The sequence below is a fragment of the Lucilia sericata genome, unplaced genomic scaffold, assembly GCF_015586225.1.
Source record: "Lucilia sericata isolate MDLA Ls3-8-SP2 unplaced genomic scaffold, ASM1558622v1 Contig000807F_arrow, whole genome shotgun sequence".
Classification (NCBI taxonomy): domain Eukaryota; kingdom Metazoa; phylum Arthropoda; class Insecta; order Diptera; family Calliphoridae; genus Lucilia; species Lucilia sericata.
This window is the reverse complement of record NW_023994799.1, coordinates 3,042-27,109: the sequence shown is the minus strand read 5'-3', so window position 1 is coordinate 27,109 and position 24,068 is coordinate 3,042. Positions and strand designations below refer to the sequence as shown.

General features: G+C 28.7%; 1 protein-coding gene across 1 annotated transcript in view; it reads left to right on the top strand.

Moving 5' to 3' along the window:
• The window catches only part of LOC119608214 (protein turtle-like), a gene marked incomplete at its 3' end in the record, with an annotated part of 126,631 nt that extends 103,025 nt beyond the window's left edge, over positions 1–23,606 (top strand). Inside the window, exons 6-7 of the mRNA XM_037962528.1 lie at positions 8,636–8,877; positions 23,421–23,606. Of these exons, the coding sequence (XP_037818456.1) occupies positions 8,636–8,877; positions 23,421–23,606 (428 nt within the window). The remainder of the gene's footprint in view (positions 1–8,635; positions 8,878–23,420) is intronic.
• Positions 23,607–24,068: the final 462 nt, after the last annotated feature.

Genomic DNA, 24,068 nt, shown 5'->3' with positions numbered 1-24,068 from the left:
TAACTAACTAACTAACTAACTAACTAACTAACTAACTAACTAACTAACTAACTAACTAACTAACTAACTAACTAACTAACTAACTAACTAACTAACTACTACTAACTAACTAACTAACTAACTACTACTAACTACTACTAACTAACAACTAACTAACTAACTAACTACTACTAACTAACTAACTAACTAACTAACTAACTAACTAACTAACTAACTAACTAACTAACTAACTAATAACTAACTAACTAACTAACTAACTAACTAACTAACTAACTAACTAACTAACTAACTATCTAACTAACTAACTAACTAACTAACTAACTAACTAACTAACCAACTAACTAACTATAAGTACATCAATCAAATTCTACCCCATATAAGGTTGACTTCAGAATATGAATTTAACCCTCATAAGCTTCAAAATACTAGTACAGCCATAAAATTCGACATAAACAAGTTTTATACGAACGAAGATTCGTATACCAAATTTTATAAGGATCAATGCAGTAAATACCCTACAGTAAATGACTTTAACTCTCATTAATGGCTTAAAATAAGGATAAAGCGATGAAATTCAACTAAAACATATTCAATACGAAACGAAATCTCTCTTCCAAATTTAATTAGGATCGTTTCATATTTGAAGAGTTTCATAATAATCTTCACAGATTAATAACTTCCAACTCTGTAGTCCAATCTGTCAGATAGTGCGCTGTCTTTAGTAAAGTATACCTTGGCTAAATATGAAAACTTAAAGAACTTTATTTTTAATAAAGTAAATTTCTGTGGTCCATTTTAATATTCATATACAAAATAAATTACCAAATGTAGTCACATAGTGATACATCTACAAAGCAGATTTTTTAAAATTGTTCTATTCTCTAGTATGAATCGAACCCACAACTCCCATTCTAATAGGCCTGCAAACCAGAAACTAGTCTACCGTAGCACCCAAAATATTATATTTTTATTTGTTTCATAAAAAATATACTCATTTTAAATAAATGTATATTTACTTGAACATTTTTCTAAAACAATAAACCCCTGCTTGACATAAATATAATCATAACCATTTTTTTTTTCATTTCGTAAATTCCTGTATGACATTACAATATTTTTTTTATTTAAAGCATCATATGCAGGAAGTTAATCCAAAAAATAAAGTGTTTTTTTTTTTCAATAACCCTTGATTTGCAAACTTAATAATATTTTTATAGCAATTTCTATGCAATAAATATTTTTATATATAAGTAATTTCAAATGCACATAGCTATTTACATCTAGCACAAGATAAATAATATTCTTTTTTTGGGAAAATAACAAAAAAATTGTCCCAAAAAAAAACTACAATTCATATGTACACTTTATTATGAATTCTCTGTTTTTTTCGTATTATTTTATTTCTTATATGAAATGAAAAATTACCACTATAACACCTTTCCTTTTTCTCAAGTATGAAATGCTTTAGTTTTTCATACATTTCTTTTAGTATATTATATAGAAAAAATAAAATAAAATATGAAAAGTTTCAATAAGACATGTAAGACATACATACATAAATACAGTTTATATAGTAAATATAATATAATAATTTATTTTTTGTTATAAATAAGAGTGTTTTATGTAGAATAAGAACAAACAAAAAATGACTAAAACATTTCTACTACATTTATCAAGATTTACAAATACAATTTATGACCAAACATTTATTTGAAAAAGTAATCATAAAAAAATTGTGTGTAAGTATGTGTTTGTATAGAGGAAATCATGAGCAAAAAATGCGAATTTCAAAATGGCAAAAAAAGTAAGAAATGAGGGGAATAAAAACTAACATTACAAAACATCAGAACAAGGAAATTATGACAAAGATACCTTTTTATGTGTGTGCAATTTTTTATATTTAAGTAGATATCAAAAAATAATTTTGGCCAAAAAAAATGAAAGAAATATAGGTAGGTAGGAAATTGGGTTCGGTCAAGTGAGTTTTTATACTGTTCGCTACAGTTCATAGAGGGGATTTATAAAGCAGCTATGAAAAGAAAATTTTAAAAATGAACCAGTTCATGCTGTTTCATCGCTGCTCTCGTTTTTTAAGCTTGTAATGAGAGTAAGGGGACCTTATATGGGTAGTGGGGTCAATTGTGGACCGTTTCTCATAACATTTTGTAGAGCAATTTAAGTTTATACAAAACGTGTTTTTATCTAATTTCATCATTGTACTCTTATTTCTGAAGCCACTAATGAGCGTTCAACTATTTTTTTGGTGGAGACCTTATATCGGGGGTAGGGACCCATGATCATATATTTTGGTAGGGAGATTTTGGTTCGCATAAAACTTGTTTATGTCGAATGTCATTGCTATACTGTTACTTTTAAAAGAGTTATGATTGTAAAAACTGTTTCCCTGGGGACCACTCGTATGAGAGCTATACGAAAACATGGTTCGATATCACCCATTTCTAATATCAAACAAACCTTACATATAGAGAATATTTTTGGTAAATTTCAATCCTCATGGTGCTTTCAACAGACGGACGGATGGATGGACATGGCTAGATCATCTTAGAATTTAATGAGGGTTCAGAATTTATATACTATTTTGGTTCTATGAACAATTTTTCGATGAGTAACAAACGTAATGACAAAATTAATAGAACGCTGTTTTTACTAAGGGATCTCTAAAGAAGGATTGATTTTCTCAAACTTTTTTATTTTTTAACACTTAGTTCTTATTTCTTTTGGAAAAAAGGGAAATTGTGCCGAAAACTGTTAACCTTTATAAATGAAATACTATAAAGAGAAGAAGAAGGAAGTTATTGAATATGATAAAATAAGGTGTTTTGTGTTTATGTACAAAGATAAGTAGAAACACACATGTAAACTTACATATGTATTCATGTGTATGTATACATGTAAGCATGTGTATGTACATCAATATTTATGAGAAAAACGTGTAGTAGAAGTGTCATTATGATGAATATGAAAACATTAGTTTCAAAGTAATTCAAGAATATACAATTTTTTATTTACTTGTCTTTTTTGGGGGGAGAGGGGGGTGGAAAGGAAGCTTTAACGCACTAAATGACATTGTTGACAGTAGCGACATCTATAATGAAATATTTATATATTATACATACTTATATGTATAATATATAAATGTTTAAAATTAGACTGTTTATTAATTTGCTGGCGTATACTTAATATGAATTCCATAATATCAAATTAAATATTAATTATACGTTGTGTAGTCCATTTGTTTTCAGTTATTTAATGGAATAATGGTAATGTTTTTTTAAGGGAATATGAGTTTAGTTTTAATTTAAAATTATGTATTCCATGCACTAGTCTATGGACTGAAATATTTACTTGTCCATTGACTAGTTCAGGAAATAATCTATGGGAAAAGCGATGAAGTGGTTCTTTGACAATTCTATGTTATAGTTTATTAATAGTCTATGGACTAATCTCTTGAAATGTTTATGAATTAGTATATAGACTTAACTATTGAATTGTCTGTGGAATAGTGTATGGGAAAGTATATTAACTAGTCTATAGACTAACATATGTAACACTTTATTGACAATTAATCTATGGTCTAGATTATTGACTTTGCTGTTGATTAGTCTATTCATATATCTGCTGCCTATTCCATATCTAGTCTATGGACTAGAGTATTGACAAGCCTATAAACTATTACATAGACAAGCCTATAAACTATTATATAGACAAGTCTATTGACTAGTTTATAGCATAATTTCTGGAATAGTCTATTGGATATTGAATATTCTAGTAAGTTCTTTGTTGACTATTTTATAAACTAACCTATAAACTAGTCTCTTGGCTGATTAGTCTATTCACATATCTCCTGATTATTCCATAACTAGTCAATGGACTAGAGTATTGACAAGCCTATGAAAGTCCATTCAGTAGTATAGAGCACTATAGAGAAAAATATACCTTGGCCCTTGGTCCTTTAGAAAAGTATACCTTAGATTTGAGTCAAATATGGAAGTTTTTAAGAACTAATATCTTTAATAAAGTAAATTGTTGTGCCTCATTTCTATGGTCCATTCTTATATTCATATACAAAATAAATTGCCAAATATAGTCACATGGTAATAAATCTATAAAGCAGATTTTTTACAAATTTTTCTAAGGATTATTCAATTTAAGATGTATTGTGACAAATAAGTTTTTGTTGGAAACCATATTAGTAGTTATAATAAATTTTCATAATTAAGAAAAGAAACTAATATCTAAAATAAAAACAAAATGTAGAAATAAATTTAGTATAGAGGGCCTTATAGTTTGCTAAAAAATAGCTCAAAATACTAAGAATTTATTTCCTAAAATATTTAAATTTTTTTTAGATAACAATCTCCCGTGTTCCATAAAATTACCTTTTTGTGGTTGTGTCAAACTGTTAAACATTTCTTTGATTCTATGTTTTTTCTCTCTCCCATCTAAATCTCAAAAAGATAAATGGTCAAATAGTTATTTTAAATAGACAGATGCTTGACAGTTCAATAGAAAGTAGCATACAAAGCAAAAAACATCCTGTTCTACAAAGACACAAAGACAAGTCTCAAAAAATAAAGCCAATTTAAAAATAAGAACTTGAGAATATAAAGATTAGCAAAATACGAAAAAAAAAAAACTTATCTGAAAACAAAAATAGCAAGCAAAAGAATTATAAGAAATGAAAAATACCTTAAAGCAATAATGAAGAAAAAAAAAAACATTCTTAAATAAATTAAAAATTGTTTTCATGTACATGAAATTAAAACCAACCACAATTATTTATGTGTACATATGTATGTATATACTCGTATGTAAGAAAATAAAAACAAAAATTTCAGCAAAATATTTGAAAAATTCTTGAGAATGATGTGGAAAAAATGTAGAAATTGTTAAAGTTAATTGTGGTTAAATATTAAATGAAACCCATAACCAACAACTACAATAGCAATAACAATGAAAACAACAAAATAATAATAACAAAAGAAACCTATTTACACAACACATACATGGATAAATACACATAGCCAAAAAGGAAATTCATACATACATATATATCATACATACACAGATACCCCATGGCTTTAAAAAAGTATAGCACAAGTAATAAGGACTCGGATTAGTTAAACTAGAAAAAATAACAGTAATTCTTTCAAAAGCAATGCTTGGTTCGTTACATCAAAAATCGTTTAAATTATGCGCCATAACATATAACAAATACATCGTTGTAAATAATTCCGTTAAGGATCGTTCTATATTTTGTTCAAGCTCTTAGGTTTTTACCGAAATTTAAAGAAAATTAATTTGTAAGATTTTATCACCTTTTCAAATTCATACTAACTAATCTTAGTCTTTATGCCTAAAAAAATATTTAAATTAATACTCCACAAAAACTAGCAAACACCTATATTCCCCCATTAAAGAAGCCAGAACACAAACCACATTTCAGTAAAGCACAAAAAAGGGAAACACCTAAAGAAAAATGTTTCCCAAAATATGCTGGACTAGACTATAGGGAATGAAAAAAATAAAATTTGTTTCTTGAAATTAAAGAAGAACGTACAAAATAGTTGTGTATTGAGGTTATAATAAGAAGGCAACAGAACAGTCTGTTATTTAGGCTTAAAGGCAAAAAATTTGGGTTGAGGAAAAAAACTAAGTCCAAAAAGAAATTCTAAACAAGTATAGTCGGCCGTGGTTGACCATATGATACCTTACACCAGTTATGAGTATATCTAAAATGTGTATTATTATTTGTAATAATAAAGCATTTATGTTGAATTTTTCCTTAATTTCGATATACTTTTGATAAAAAAAATGATTTTCTGATGGATGCTATATATGTGAGCTAGGGTCAATTACGAACCGATCCTAACAAAATTTGGTGGAGGGAATTTTGTTGACATTAAAGTTAATTATACCGAATTTCATTGAAATACACGTGTTTATAAAGGAATTATCGATGTTCAAGAATTTTCAGAGCGGGACTTTGCAAGGGGGCTAGGGTTAAATAAGGGCCGCACATTACGAAATTTTGCAGTATCATTAATGTTGGTATTAAACGTAGTTGTGCCTATTTTTGTAGGGATAATAGTATATTTGCCCTAGTTTTGCGCTCAAATCCCAATTTAGTTTTATGGGGTCTAGGTGAAATAATGAACCGATATCAATCAAAATAAATAAACTAGTCTATAGACTAGACTATAGACTAGAGTATAGACTAGACTATAGACTAGACTATAGACTAGACTATAGACTAGACTATAGACTAGACTATAGACTAGACTATAGACTAGACTATAGACTAGACTATAGACTAGACTATAGACTAGACTATAGACTAGACTATAGACTAGACTATAGACTAGACTATAGACTAGACTATAGACTAGACTATAGACTAGACTATAGACTAGACTATAGACTAGACTATAGACTAGACTATAGACTAGACTATAGACTAGACTATAGACTAGACTATAGACTAGACTATAGACTAGACTATTTTTGTACAAATGCACTTGATCAGACTAGACTGTAACAAGACTATAGACTAGACTATAGACTAGACTATAGACTATACTATACTCAAATCCCAATTTAGTTTTATGGGGTCTAGGTGAAATAATGAACCGATATCAATCAAAATAAATAAACTAGTCTATAGACTAGACTATAGACTAGAATATAGACTAGAGTATAGACTAGACTATAGACTAGACTATAGACTAGACTATAGACTAGACTATAGACTAGACTATAGACTAGACTATAGACTAGACTATAGACTAGACTATAGACTAGACTATAGACTAGACTATAGACTAGACTATAGACTAGACTATAGACTAGACTATAGACTAGACTATAGACTAGACTATAGACTAGACTATTTTTGTACAAATGCACTTGATCAGACTAGACTGTAACAAGACTATAGACTAGACTATAGACTAGACTATAGACTATACTATAGACTAGACTATAGACTCTATAGTCTAGTCTATAGTCTAGTCTATAGTCTAGTCTATACTCTAGTCTATACTCTAGTCTATAGTCCAGTCTATAGTCTAGTCTATAGTCTAGTCTATAGTCTAGTCTATAGTCTAGTCTATAGTCTAGTCTATAGTCTAGTCTATAGTCTAGTCTATAGTCTAGTCTATAGTCTAGTCTATAGTCTAGTCTATAGTCTAGTCTATAGTCTAGTCTATAGTCTAATCTATAGTCTAGTCTATAGTCTAGTCTATAGTCTAGTCTATAGTCTAGTCTATAGTCTAGTCTATAGTCTAGTCTATAGTCTAGTCTATAGTCTAGTCTATAGTCTAGTCTATAGTCTAGTCTATATTCTAGTCTATAGTCTAGTCTATAGTCTAGTCTATATTCTAGTCTATAGTCTAGTCTATAGTCTAGTCTATAGTCTAGTCTATAGTCTAGTCTATAGTCTAGTTTATAGTCTAGTCTATAGTCTAGTCTATAGTCTAGTCTATAGTCTAGTCTATAGTCTAGTCTATAGTCTAGTCTATAGTCTAGTCTATAGTCTAGTCTATAGTCTAGTCTAGTTAGTCTATAGTCTAGTCTATAGTCTAGTCTATAGTATAGTCTATAGTGTAGTCTATAGTCTAGTCTATAGTCTAGTCTATAGTCTTGTTACAGTCTAGTCTGACCAAGTGCATTTGTACAAAAATAGTCTAGTCTATAGTTTTATCTATAGTGTAGTCTATAGTCTGGTCTATAGTATTGTTACAGTCTAGTCTGGTCAAGTGCATTTGTAAAAAAATCTCTGTTGAAATTCGAAATAAACACGTTTTATGAAAACTAAGATATCTCTACTAAATTTGATAACGATCGCTTAAGACCAGTTTCAGAAAATTACTTTTACTTGTATAACTGACTTAATAATAGTAAAAATTATGTTATTACTTATGTTTCTGGTCCGAAAATCATTCTGATGTCTATATTCATTTTGAATGATAAAATTCAACATTTATCAAATAATTGAGAAGAACATCGACATAAAATAATGTAAAGCTCTTTTTCAGTTATTATTAACAAAATCCTAGACCTATCTGGTACGTTTAACAAATAGCTTGCACTTTGCCCTTTACTGTTTGGGCCACTTTAAAAATTTCCAAAGAATTACATACCCCTATAATGTAGAAAAACATTATTTGTACTAAATAAAATAATGAAACATTGTAAAATATTTCAAGTAAAAAAGAGCTCAAAAATTACAAAATAAAGATGAAAAAAAAAACTTTTGTTATGTTTTCATTTTCGTATAAATGGTTTTATATATTACAATCTATATAGAGAACTAAAGAATATGCAACTAAGTAAGTGCAAGTAAAGCATACATACAAAAATGCTTAAATCCGGACAAAAGCAAATACAATTTTAAACCGGATGATTTTTTTTCTTCTTGTAACTAACATTTGTTAGAGCGCAATTGAGTGCGTATAAATAAAAAAGGTATATAAACTAACAACGCAAGATTTTATGTAGTGAAAAGATTTTAAATTTAGAAAACTTTTAGAATACTTGAAAATAATAATACTTCAATTCTAATCAATATATAGTTGTTATATTAATAATAAAATCTTATATTTTTCTTTTCCAGGTGATTCAATTATATTAAATTGCCAAGCTGATGGCACACCCACACCCGAAATTCTATGGTACAAAGATGCTAATCCCGTTGATCCTTCGCCTACTGTTGGCATCTTTAATGATGGCACCGAATTACGGATCTCCACAATACGGCACGAGGATATCGGAGAATATACTTGCATTGCACGCAATGGTGAGGGACAAGTCTCCCATACGGCCCGTGTTATAATAGCGGGCGGCGCTGTAATCATGGTAAAATTTTGTTTAACATGACTAACATCCCCATTCATTAGCAAAAAAATATCAAAACCAAACTAAACCAAAGAAAAAAAGAAATAAACATCCTTTTACAACTTTTTGTTCCAAATGCTATCAATTGTTTTTTGCATAATGTGTTTGCAAATTTCAACACAAAAAAAAAGAATCTCTAAACAAATATGTTTTTTGATCCTCTTTTAATTAATGTTTAAATATTTGGAAATTTTGTTCTAAAATACACAGATTAAATATTTAAATTTTTTTTTTTCTAAATTTTGCCAAATTAAACAAACAGTAATGTTATTATTTTTATTTGTTGAGTTAAATATTTTAGTTATTTAAAGTATTAAATTGGCAAAATTTATTAAAATAAAAATAAATGAAACGCGAATATTAAATGCAAATAGTTATGCATTAAAAATTATAAATAAATTATATTAAAAAAATCCCTTCTTATTTTCCATAGTTTTGGTTGTCCGCCCTCTATTTAACAAAACTTAAAATTTTTATAATATCTATTTATTTATTGTTTTTTTGATCCTTTTACTTTACCGTTTTACATAGTTTTATGTTTAGTATTTAATGCGCAAAAAAAATATTTTATTATTTGCCAAATTTTAATGATTTTTAATTGAACCTATTTGCAAATATTTATCTATTTATGGGAATAATTTAAAACTCTATTGAAATTGTAAGCCTTAATGAATAAGGCTTATGTATGTATGAAATGTGTTAGGTTTTACATTAGTTGATTTTTGTGTTGTTTTTAATGTTAAAGTTATTGTAAGCTTGTATATTCTAAATTAGAGTGTTTATTGATTTGGTGGCGTATACTTAATATGAATTCCATGATATCAGATTAAATATTAATTATACGTTGTGTAGTCCATTTGTTTGCAGTATGTTTTGTAATTTTAAAATCATTCTATAATTGAATAATTGTAATGTTTTTAAGGGAATATAGTTTTGATTTAAAATTATGTATTCCATGCACTATGGCCTATGAACTGAAATATTGGTTAGTCCATTGACTAGTTCATGAACTAATTGATCTGCGTACAAAGCTATGAAATGACATTTTTACAATCTATCTTGTAGTCCATCAAAATTCTATGGACTTGCAACGATTTTTGTTTTGTTTTTAATGTTAAAGTTATTTATAGTCTGGATATTCAAAATTAGAGTGTTTATTGATTTGGTGACGTATACTTAATATGAATTCCATGATATCAGATTAAATATTGATTATACGTTGTGTAGTCCATTTGTTTGCAGTGTGATTTAAATTTGAAAAACATTTTATAATTGAATAATTGTAATGTGTTTTTAAGGAAATATGAGATATGAATGTGTCTTGTGACAATTCAATATAATAGTTTATCTATGGACTAGTCTATAGACTAAACTATTGACTTGTCTATCAACAAGTTTATGAAATTGTATATCGACAAGTATTTTAACTAGTATTCGGATAAATCTAATCTAAACTAGTGTTACATAATCAATTGATTATTTTACTCACTAGTTAATTTACCAATCTATGTACTATCTATTAAGCTTCCAGGCAGAAGTTCGAGCAATAACGGAATGTATAAATTGGATTAGAATAAATAAATATGGCATCCAAAGTCCTTAATATATTTACGGATAGACAGAAGGCAATTAGGGCGATATCAGGTGATAGAATTAAATCTAAGACCGTATTGGATTGTAAGAAAGCTTTAACTGAATACTCTCCCAGAGTTACGTTAACGAAAGGGTGAATGCAATAGCTTTAAAGGGAAGGGAGCTTGTGGTAGTTAACCTGACAAATGCAAATCATTCGAAGCAACAAAAGATGAATTAAAAATATGGGTGAGAGAATCCAATAACGCCTCTTGGAATAATGAAACGGTGGGTAGAATCACAAAGATCCTATGGGGTGACCCTGATGAGAACAAGACGAGAAATCTCCTCAAAATGAGCAAGTCAGAAGTTAGTATGATGGTACGTATTCTGAGTGGACACACAGGATTGTGAGCACATCTATACAAAATTGGCTGTGCGGATTCAGACGAATGTAGAGCATATGGAGAGGATAATGAAACTCTGGAGCACTTTCTTTGCCATTGTCAGGCATTCGTTGAAGTTAGATCCAAGTATCTTGGAAGTGATGTTATTTCGGAAATAACATTCCTGACTAACACTGATTGGAAAGTTCTTAGGAATTACGTCCAGGAAACTGAGTTTCTGAACATTGAAAATAATACACTCAGTGACAATTGTTTTTTCATGAAGATGAGCGCACAACAGGCCCGATAGTGGCCTAGGTGTATTTCTTCGGATTTTATGTACTATACATCCTCCTATTAACCCATCCTATCATATGTATATCTTGTGGACTAGTCTCTTGACTACACTACTGTATAGTATATGGTATGATCTTGTTCATTATGGTCTATTCTATTAACTAATCTAGTCTTTTGACAACTAATTTAGCCTATAGATTAGTCCACTTACTTATCTCTTGATAAATCTATAAACTATTATATTGACAATTATATTGACTAGTATATGGACTAATCTTTGCAACAGTCTATGGACTAGTGTATTTTTTAGCGAATAGTTTGTTGACTATTCTATTTACTAACCTATGAACTAGTCCATTGGCTGGGCTAGTTTGCTCTATTATATTAGGGTTGTATTTGGATTAGTCTATGGAATATCATATAGAAATAATAATTAGCCAATTTTTTGTATGATTTCAGAATTTTATCATTACTATTAATTATAACAAATAGTAGCATAAACCAATTATACTCTCCCCACTATAGTAGAGTATAATATAAAGACAACATTGCCAACATCTAATGGTGTTAATAATCATAATACAACTACAAAAGTACAAGAACACAAAACTCGTTTACATATATAATTATGCATAATTTAAACCTTTAGGTGTCTATTAGATAAAACAAATTTCAGTTGTATATACCTCTGCAACTATTCAAACAAAATGTTTTAAGGCACAACACACACACACACACATAGTACATACATTTCTGCATGAAAAGCATTAGAAATCTCCAAATAATTTAAAATGAAATATTACATTCACTAATTAAGCCTCATAGGAATAAAATACAATTACATGAAAACTTTCTACAGTGCCCCCATACAAATGTAAATTAATGAATGAGAGACTGTGTTAGTAAATATTAAATATTTAACAACATACAACCAAATGAGAATAAAAAGGAAGAAGTTGAAAAAAAAAACAAAAAATCTAAAACTACATTAATATTAATTTTAAAATAGTTTCAGAAAAAAACATGTTTAAACATTTTAGACTCTATATGAGAGATGTCATTTTTTTATTTAGATAAATGACTGCAAACATCATTACAAAGGTACTATATTTATCATATATTCTAGTTTATATGTGGTAACTGCCAACATTAAACTTATTTAAATAAATAGAAATTATGCCCACAATACCATTAGGACTTTTGAAAAAATGAAGGAAAAGCATATTTTCGACATTGTAAAATGAAAAATTTTACATAATCTATAACAATATCAAAGCTCTAAATAAATGAAAGCAGAAAAATCTACAAAAAATAAGACCTTGTAAAAAAAAACTTGGGTTTTCCACTTTTTTCTCATTTTCTTCATCGACTGTGAAAAAGTTATAAGCTAAAAAACAAAACCACACTTGTTACCTTCCTGCTTCCATTCTCTGTTGGTTTATATACATATTAGGCTGAACCCATTTTTAGAGAATCACAAACATGTATACTATAAGCAGTTGACTTTAAATAATCAAGGCGTTTTAAAAATAAGTATTAATTTTAAAAATTTGCAGACAATTTTCCTGAAATCATATAAATTAAAAATTTATTTTATAATTTATCTAGCTACGCATTTAATAAAAATTTCCTCATATTTTATGAGCTCACCCTAATGTAAATACGTATGGAAAACAAATGAGGCTTGAGTTATAAGTCAAAAACTTAAAAAATAATATTTGTATGTATGTACATATGTATGTATGTTTATTCACATTAGTTAAGCTTAATTTTCTTTGTGGTAAATAAGTTTTTTTAACACTATCCAAATATAAAGCAATATATTAGGTTATATGTCCATTAGAGTGTTCATGTTAAGAATCTTATGAATACTGCTCCATCTATGTGTACTGAACACGAAAAATTAAAAACACAACCTACAGTTCAACAAAGAGTCAATGCATCTGAAAAAGACAGGGATTTCCACTTACATACGTCTAAGCACCTGATTGGCTATAATTCGTCTTTCACCACAGATGTACTCTTTGTAAACAAGGGTGAAGATAATCGTCATTTTAGTGTCTCCTTTGTAAGTGAGAGAGGGAAGACTTAAAAATCTAACTTAAGTCTTGTGTCTGTCTCTTCGAAATCTATTGCGTGACGATTGACTTCCTCGTAGGACAAGCATATATCGGTGGCTAGGGCTTTCTTACTCTTCGCGTAGTAGGGCACCATTATAGGTTGGGTAATTTTCAGGTTGACACTTGGTAGTCGCCTGTCATCCCGTAGATCGTTCTTTATGGTCTGAGAATGGAACTGATGCAATTGGTGAACGATCGGGAAAGACTCGTCTGCCCAACAGGAGATTAGTAATTACTTAGTAGACCTTTTGCTTCAGGAAAGTTTTCGGTGCTGTTGTCATCTCAACGAGATTTATATTGTTTCATGCTACGAGAATTATGGTTGAGGTCCACTACTTAACTTGTCGGAGCAATTATGGGGTTCGAATTGACTTTGGAAATGTCTACATCCTTTGTTACATTATCTGACATACAGAGGGATCCTGATTTATTGGTTGGGTATTTCGGACTACCAAATACGTCTCTAGGTACTATTGCCGAATCAACAGAGCCATCTCAGTAGTGTGGTTGCGCGAGCTTTAAGAGGTTAAGGAATGCACTGGAATGGGTCATTAGTTGTTGATTAAACAACGTTATCTTTCATGACATCGTAAGGGTGGTTACCTTCCTGTATACCGGAAGATTGATTTCACCTGAAGTTCCATTGACTTTAGACCAGTGATTGCTTTTTCCTTGTCGGGGTTTGCATTGGGATTGATCCCATACTGCCTGTCATTCCGCAACGGGGCTACTATGGCAAGAGATTAGATAGCTCGAGTACTTCAGCAAAGTGCTTGCACATGGACCGGCTCAGCCATGTACAAAATTGCCAACTGAGTTCTTCATAGAAAGATTCAGAGGCACGTGGTAGACCGTCTTAAGTCTACTTAGTGGATGAAAAACGGCGACCGTGAAATAAGCCGTCAAGGCAGGTGTTCACATTAAGCACTTAGACATCTTGTCCTACCGAACTGCTGGGAACATTTTCAATAGGTATATGTAACTTACCAATACTAATACAATACATAAACAAAATAATTCAAGCACATAATATGAACGAAACGGAAGTTAAATGAATTTTGATGGTAACATGTTAAAGTTAAAAAAAAAAATCGCTCAACCGCACACGCTTACACTTACATACATACACATTTTAATTTCCAACAATTTGTATGTATATATGTGGATTTGTAAGCTTGTTTGTATGTATGTATGTTAAGCAACAAAAATTTATCCATAAACCTTTGGGGTAATATTTCATGCACAATATGAAAATTAAAAACTAAATTTGTTTAGAACTGAAGAAACAAAAAAGAGAAAAACATTAACAGGAAAAACGAACAGTTTGACAGGCTCATTTCGCTAAAATTTACATAAATACAAACATATTTATTAGGATTGCTGTGTTGTTAATAAGGCAGAACAGGTTATAAATTTTGCTGAGCAATATTAAAGTTTCTTAAAATTTTAGTATTTGATACGTTAAAATAAGAGGCATACATATTGTTTCTCATATTCTCTCTAAAGGAAATGTCCAGATTGCAATTTTAACTTAATAATAATATTTTTGAAAAAGCTTTATATTGTGTCAAATCTCATATAAATCTCTTTAAAATATTAATATCCAGATAAATTTTATATACGGCCACCCTACTACACAAATTTGTAGGTTATTATTACTATCAGCATTTAGGCATTAAAGCATATTTTGTATCATTTTGTACACAAAAACATTATTGCTAAAAACAAAAACTGGAAAATAAAATATAACAGCTGCTTACGGAAACGGAAGTATACATATACGGGCATAACTGACATAATGTTTAAACAAAAAAAAAATGCCTCTATTTTTTATATCTAGTTTCTCTTATTGGATTTAGGGGAGGCGAAAATTAGAATTGTTAAAATGGCCATAATAGAATCATAAAATATTTTGACTTCAACACATTTCCATATTTATATAAAAGATAAAAAAATCTTATCAAAAAATTTCACAAAAAAATTCCATAAATTTTTGTCTTTATTAAATAACTGAATTAGAAAATAAATGTCAAATTGAATTTATGCCATATAAAAGTAGGTTTATGATATTTTATTAAATTTCTAAAAAAGCTAGTTGTAAAATAAATTTAATTTAAAGGAAATATATTTTGAACAAAATTGTTCTATACAAGTTACTAATTAAATTGCTTAAAAAAACATTATTATGATAGCAAAAATTTTTTTAGGATTTTTTTGAAAGCTATATGTATAAGAAACAAAAATCCTTTTTAGTTTAATACAAGTACAATTTTAATTGGATTTTAAGCTTAAAATTTCTTAAATTTTTTTAAAGAAAAACTAAAATGATTTCTTAAATATTTATAAAGGATTTTTCTATATAAAAAATGAAAAGAATAACAGCATCTTAATATTTATTGTTTGAAAGTTTCAAAAGGTTTAAATCCTTTAGGCCATAGTATTAACTTGCTTACCACTTAGTTACTTTTAATTATTAACTTCATTAAAACTATTCCAAACAAGTAGTTTATTCCAACCTCTGAAGAAATTCAAAAAAATATTCAAAAGTTATGAAATAACTATTCCCTATACTACGATATTGGTTAGTGCTGATGATTGTAACACCAGAAAATAGTAATAAAATTATTACCTACAACCGATTATCTACATGCTGTTTAACGGAGGGAAGACTTTGATTAAAAATCATCAGAAAAAATTCTTTATATATTCTTTATACACAACTTTCTGTCTTATTCTGCAAGAATAGTCAATTAAGGTATATTCTACATTCTCGGCTAGTGAATAGTATATGATGGGTTTCGACTATAAGTAGAACAGTGTAGCGCCTCGACTATAAAAATTCATATAATATCCAATATAGAATAGTATCCAGTCTAGTTTATAGTCTGGACTGAAAAATAATCTATAGCTTCGACATTGAAGTAGTCTATAGTCTCAACTCTAACATATTTTATAATCTCGACTCTATAATATTCTACAGTCTCGACTATAGAATAGTCTATAGTTTCGTCTATAGATTAGTTTATAGACTAGACTATAGCATAGGCTAAAGACTCGACTATAGGATAGCCTATAGTCTCGACTATAGGATAGCCTAAAGTCTCGACTATAGAATAGTCTATAGCCTGATTATATAATAGCCTATAGTCTCGACAATAGAAATAGTCTATAGTCTCGACTATAGAATAGTCTATAGTCTCGTTTATAGAATAGTTTATAGTCTCTACTATAGAATAGCCTATAGTCTCGACTATATAATAGTCTATAGTCACGACTATAGAATAGTCTATAGTCTCGAATATAGAATAGTCTATAGTCTCGAATATAGAATAGTTTTTAGACTCGATTATAGCATAGGCTATAGACTCGACTATAGGATAGTCTAAAATCTCGACTATAGAATAGTCTATAGCCTAGACTATAGAATAGTCTATAGTCTTGACTATAGAATAGTTTACAGTCTTGACTATATGATAGTCTATAGACTCGACTATAGAATAGTTTATAGTCTTGTCTATAGAATAGCCTATAGTCTTGTCTATAGAATAGCCTATAGTCTTGTCTATAGAATAGCCTATAGTCTTGTCTATAGAATAGCCTATAGTCTTGACTACAGAATAGTCTATAGTCTTGACTATAGAATAGTCTATAGTCTTGACTATAGAATAGTCTATAGTCTCGACTATAGAATAGTCTATAGTCTCGACTATAGAATAGTCTATAGTCTCGACTATAGAATAGTCTATAGTCTCGACTATAGAATAGTCTATAGTCTCGACTATAGAATAATCCATAGTCTCGACTATAGAATAGTCCATAGTCTCGACTATAGAATAGTTTATAGACTCGACTATTGCATAGGCTATAGACTCGACTATTGGATAGTCTAAAATCTCGACTATAGAATAGTCTATAGCCTCGACTATAGAATATTTTATAGTATCGATTATAGAATAGTCTATATACTCAACTATAGAATAATCTGTAGTCTCGACTATTGAATAGTCAATAGACCCGACTATAGAATAGCCTGTAGAATAGTTTATAGCCTTGATTATAGAATAGCTTATATTCTTGACTATAGAATTGTCCATATTCTTGACTATAGAATAGTCTGTAGTTTTGATAATAGACTTGACTATAAAATAGTCTATAGTCTTGATTATAGAATAGTCTATAGTCTTGACTATAGAGTAGTCTATTGTCTTGACTATAGAATAGTCTATAGTCTTGACTAAAGAATAGTATATAGTCTTGATTATATAATAGTCTATAGTCTTGGCTATATAATAGTCTATAGTCTTCACTATAGAATAGTCTATAGTCTTCACTATAGAATAGTCTATAGTCTTCACTATAGAATAGTCTGTAGTCTTGGCTATATAATAGTTTATAGTCTTCATTATAGAATAGTCTATAGTCTTGACTATAGAATAGCCCATAGTCTTGACTAAAGAATAGTCTGTAGTCTTGACTATAGAATATTCTCTAGTATCGACTATAGAATATTTATATCCTCAATTTTAGTCTATCTCGATTATAGAATAGTCTGTAGACTCGATTATAGAATAGACTATAGTCTTGACTAAATCTACTGTAGAATATTTTTAGACTTTATTCTCTAGTCTTAAATATTGAATAGTATATAATATCTACTGTAAAAAAGTCTATAATCTCGACTAAAGAATAGTCTGTGGTCTCAACTACAGACTTTAGTCTTAACTATAGAAATGTCATTAGTCTATGTGATGGAATATACTACAGTCTCGACTATTGTATTGTATATCTGCCTGCTTTAGAATAGTCTATATTGAATTAGACTAGAAGAGTTTATACTCTCTTTTATGGAATAGATAGTCAATAGTCTAGACTATATAAAAATCTATAGTATAAATGAAACGATATAAAACGGTCTTTAGTCTCGGCTGTAAAATAATATAAAATCTCGACTATAGATTACTTAATAATTTTATCTATAGAATAGTCTATAATTCCGAATATAGAAAGTCTATTACCTCGACTATTCTATAGTCTTGGAGAATAGTTAAGGGTATCGACTGTAAAAAATAGTATTGACTATACTACCACAGATCACCAAACATCATGTAGAGCAATGTATATTTAACTCTTGTTTGTCCTTAACGTAAAAAGTCATAAGCATGAGCTTGTATTTGAATTTACATCCTGTAAACTTTATATTCATTAAATACATACAAATAAGCATACACGCTGAATGGTACAAATAACAGAAACTATATTTGCAATATTGTATTTGCACTTAAATATACTTATATACATACTGATGTATATAAGTGTATGCGCAAATATGTTTGAGCTTTATAAGTAGAAAATCCTGCAGACCCAAACTGCGTTCAAACGAAGTTTATGGCATGCGTGTGTCTGTAGAGAGCGTAGTTAGATTATTAATGTATACATATTTAAATGAGTTACTTAGCAATTAACTTAAATTGCTTCATAAATTGTAGTCCAACAAATTTCGTCTATACACACGTACATTTTCGACATCATCTAATTCTTATGTGTGTTGAAATAAACTATGTAATCTAATGCTAAATATAGCCACAATATACATTTGTATAACTGCTGTTACTACCATGTACTATAGTTCAAATTTATCTGCTTTATGATTTTATTCAGCTATAGTCAATAGAAGACCAACCAAACGAAGTACACCTTTAACGTATTTCACAGGAAATACCCGTAAAATCATGTTGTAAATGTGTATGTAAAATGAAAATTTGTAAAATTGCAAGCATACAAATGGTAACCCTGTAGATTTTCAAAAATAACAAATGCTGCCTTTGGCTACAGTAGTTCCTTTTGCGTCTACTGGTATTTAATTAAGTAATGCAATAGAGTTTTTATTCTGTAGCATTATGATTGGGAAAATTGTGTAAATTTACATTAATGTATTAAAATTGTCTCAGAATTAAGTCCATCTGCTTGGTGTTTTTTGTAAGAATTTTACATTTATCATATAAATGATATATAACGTCAAATTTTTATATAGTTTCCCGTATTGCTGGGTACTTTTAGTACAATTGTATGTATGTATCAGTATGTGTGTGTGAGTATAAACATTTTCTGTATGATGATTATAAGGAACTGTTTAAAGTCATCTACTTTAATGTTGATTACAAATTAATGTTTATAGTATAAATACTTAATGTATAGATACATACTTACATAGTACTTTGTATTCGCATGTTGTTAGTAGCAATTGCTAATGATAATTTTACTTGAAACATTCTTTTTGTTTTATTTACTTCCTGAAAGAATAGAGCTTTTTAATTAAATACTCTTGCATGCTTACAACTATAAATACATTTTGTTATTGTCATTGTTAAGGTTGATGTTGTCAAAGTTGCCTTTTAAAAACTGCACAAAGTGTTCTGAACAGTTCTTTATTCTACTTAATATGGATCTATAGCCTTATATAGCCTCCTAACAAATATACTTCTCGATTTGTCTTACAGACTTAACTTCGTAGAGTTACTTCCATTTAAAAGCTCATTATCTACTTATAATTCCTACCGAAATTATATTTTAAATATTATTGCAACTGGTGTACGTTATCAAATTGTCGTATATGCCCCACTATATTTCCTTACTTTAGCAAAATTTCTTGTTTTTATCAAAATATAGTGTTAAGTAGTACTCATTAAAAGTAAACTCTAACAAAAAAATACTTAAAATAAAAAGGTTCTTAAAGAAATCCTTAAAAAGAGTAAAAAAAATTTCTTGTCAATTTTCCACAAAAAACATTTTCTCAAAGTAAAACTTTATCTATTCATTTATATAAATTATAAGAGAGTTTTGACAAAAAAAAGTTAACATTTCTTACTGCTGTTGTTTGTTGTTGTCAAAGTCCTTTATTATAAATTAGTTGTGCAACATATGTTGTCTCAATTTTTAACTTGAGTGTTGGATTATCATCAAACGGAAACACACATACAGCAACATTCTTAATTCACATTGAAACAAACACTCAGTCAAACAAAAGATACTAAAATGATGCATAATGGCTCAACAATTTATGACAACAACAACTATAAATATAAGTATGAGAAAAAAAAGAAACTAAAGGAAACAACAAAGAATCCTACTTGTTTTACTCAACTAAACATTGTTGTCATTATAAAAGTTTATACATTTTTGTTGTTGTTGATGATGTTGTTATTTTGTAGTTGATATATACATATGAGTGCGTGAAAATACTCTTTCATCTAGTATTTAGTAGTTGTTATTGTTGCCTTTATACTCTCAGCTGTAAATTCATAAAATTAAACACAAAAAAAAAATGAAAAAAAAATTTAAAACAAAAGAAAAACTTTTTTCTTTATTATACTGTTAAATAAAGTACAAAATTTTACACATACGCACAATTACATACACTTATGTAACAAGTTAGTCCTTTTTATTTGTTATCCAGGGATTTCAACTAAAGTTTCGTGTGTGTGTGTGTGTTTAAAAAAAAGTAGGAGAGAAGGAGCCATATGCAGAAGTTATAAAATAATACACATTATTTTATTTATGTGATATGTATTGTATGTGTGTGCCATGTGTGTATGTATATGCACAAAAGCAAATAATAATAATAATAATGTTACATTGTTTAAAAAAAGGAAATGTAGGACTTATACAGAGAATAAGGATTTCGTAGAATAAAACAAAAGATATAGAAGAGCATTAGAGTTCAAGGAAATTTTTTTGTTTGAAAATGAGGAAAATTGTAGAGAAAAATGCTAACAATTATAATAAGTGGAATTAAATCAAAAGCTTTTCTAGATATCTCTACAGTATGTATGTATGTGTTTATATATTAACATGTAAATGTTTTTATTGTAAAAGTGTCATAATGCAAAATTTGTGAAAATATTGGTCTCATATACAGAAAACCCAAATCCATGTTTACTATATAAAGACCCATTATTACTGTTTCCCAAAAAATATACATACATTAGAGTATATGGGAAGTACATTTGCTTGGGGGACTGAAATATATATTACATAGATTTTATATATTCTCTAAAGAGTCAGATATGGATGACAAATTTCTATGGATAAATTTAAACCTATGCACAGCTATGGTTTGTTTACGAAGTTCAACATTCAAGACAAAAATCGATTCAAAATCCAATTTTGTCGATTTAAAGACGTCCGTCTATCCATCTATGTTGGACTCTAAATATGAAATCTATTCTATCCATCTATGTTGGACTCTAAATATGAAATCTATTGAAACTTCTTAAAATAGATCTATTATTTCATAAAATGTCTCCCAAAAACTAGACATAAGAGATCTCTGGAAGCACATTTATTTGGAGGCTTAGACATTACATAGATTCGATTTTCTAGAGAATTTTGGGTTATCAAAAAGGATACTGATTAGATTGATATTATTAGAAAACTTGAGAACATTATTTTCATATAATTATACCCTACACCACTATAGTGGGTAGGGTATTATGTGTTTGTGCTGATGTTTGTAACACCCAAAAGTCCTACACCCACCTTAAAGTATACCAATCGGCTAAGAATCTGAGTCGATTTAGCTATGACCGTCTGTCCGTTCGTCCGTTCGTCCGTCCATCCGTCTGTATGTCCATGTGAACCTTGTGCGCACTCTACAGGTCGCAATTTTCAAGATAATTTCATGAAAATTAGCACATACTCTTCTTTTGACTCAAGCCTATTGAAAATTGTTAAAATCGGTCCACTAATTCGAATAGCCTCCATACAACCGTAACTCCCGAATAGGGCTTTTGAGCTCATAAATATGTTAAATAATCTTGTATCACTTTAAAAACCGAAAAAAAAATTTATATAAGTCTTAATGATACTGATTTCCGTAATGATCGGGCCTCATTTGATCCTATCGCCCATACAAAGTCCCCTTCAGAAAATAATTTATAAACTCTAATATCACGATGATATTCTGCATAAATAATTAATGTAGACGCAAATTCCTCTACCAAAATTGATAAGGATGGGACCATATTAACCCCATCCCCCATTTAACCCCCTTTTAGAAAATCCCTCTTTTGTCAACATAAACACTGGTGTAGGGTATCATATGGTCGGCCATGTCCGACTACAAATTCTTACTCGTTTTTTTTTTTTTGTTAGAATTTATCTTATTTACAACAATAACTCTTTAAAATATGTTGCTGATATGCGATCCTATTCCGTTTTTATATGATTTAAAATTATAAAAATTATTTAATTCAATTTAAGCTATCTTAGCTGTTAACATTTTATTTGGTTTAAATAACAATAAAATTACTAATATTAGTATTCATAATCTTTAGAACCATAAATCGGTGTGTAACCAAACATTCGTATCAAATTTAAACAAAATTCTTTACATTCAAAAACATCTTTAGATAGTGAATACGCTCCCAGAACAAAAAAAGACAATAAAACCAAAATATTTTAATAATTTTTTTAATTTATTTTCGAAAAATACCAAATAATCGTTTTCATTTCATCAAATTTTTTAATGAAAAATTCTAATTCTTGTATTCTATTTTTTCTTATATTTGTTTTTTTCTTCTATTTCTTTTTTGTGCTTTTACTTGAAATTCTAAAATGAAAACCAATTAATTTTACTTGAAAATGAAACATTAAAATAAATAAACTGCCAAATGAAAATTTCGTTAAATTTTTGCTACAAAACCAATAAACAACACCTTGACATAAAAATCCTTAAAAAAACAAATAAACCAACCCACGAACTAAACAAACAACTGAAACCAACAATTGAACAATACAATGGTTACGTTTCAACAAAATAAAATGTAATAAAATTCAATTGTTTATATTTGTATGTGTGTGTATATGACGGTTTTTAAAATAACAACTATAATACTTTACTACTACAACAAATGCCTTTATAAACAACCAACCACTACTACTACTATTGCTAAAACAACATCCTTTGCTACTAACAAAACAATAAACCTTCACCTATATCTCTCTGTAATTTATATAAATTTTGTATATATACAAATGTATGGTTTTATATATCTTTTTGTATATAAATATATTTAATACCAAAAACAAAACTAAACAAAAAAAATTTAATGTTTAAAATATAAACTGGCAGCCGGATAACGGAAATGCTAAAAACATACAAACCACCATCACTACTACTACTACTACAACTACAGCAAGAACAACTGCTTCTTCTACTTCGTCTATTTCTACCGTTAATAAAACCAAACTCAAAACCAACACCAACCAACGCCGTAAACTTATTAAAACAAGTGCTAAGAATAGAATTGTTATAACTGTAAGTTTTTTTAATGTTTTTGTTGTTTTTTTTTTTTTTTCTCATTCTAACTCTTCTTCTTTCACTCCACAAATTTTAAAATTTTAAATATACAAGTAAAAATAAAGAAACTTGTATTTGTTGTTAACAACTTTTTTATGCATTTAAAGCTTTAATCAACAACAAAAAAATTTCATTGAAAATATTTTGAAAAAAAAACACAGAACCTTCAAAAATCAAATTAATTTTCTCATTTTCTAAAATTGGTTTTCAAAAAACGTTTAAAAATTTATTCATGTTTTTATTACCCAAACAACAATTTTTCTCTCATTTTCTCGTTTAAGACTTATTTTTTTGTTCCGTTTTCAAATAAACAAAAAACAAACATTTTCATGGCATTAAATTCTTAATCAAATTGTTTTAAAATACATTTTGTTTTAAAAACGCTAACGTTGTTGTTATAGTGGCTGCTCTTGTTGTTGC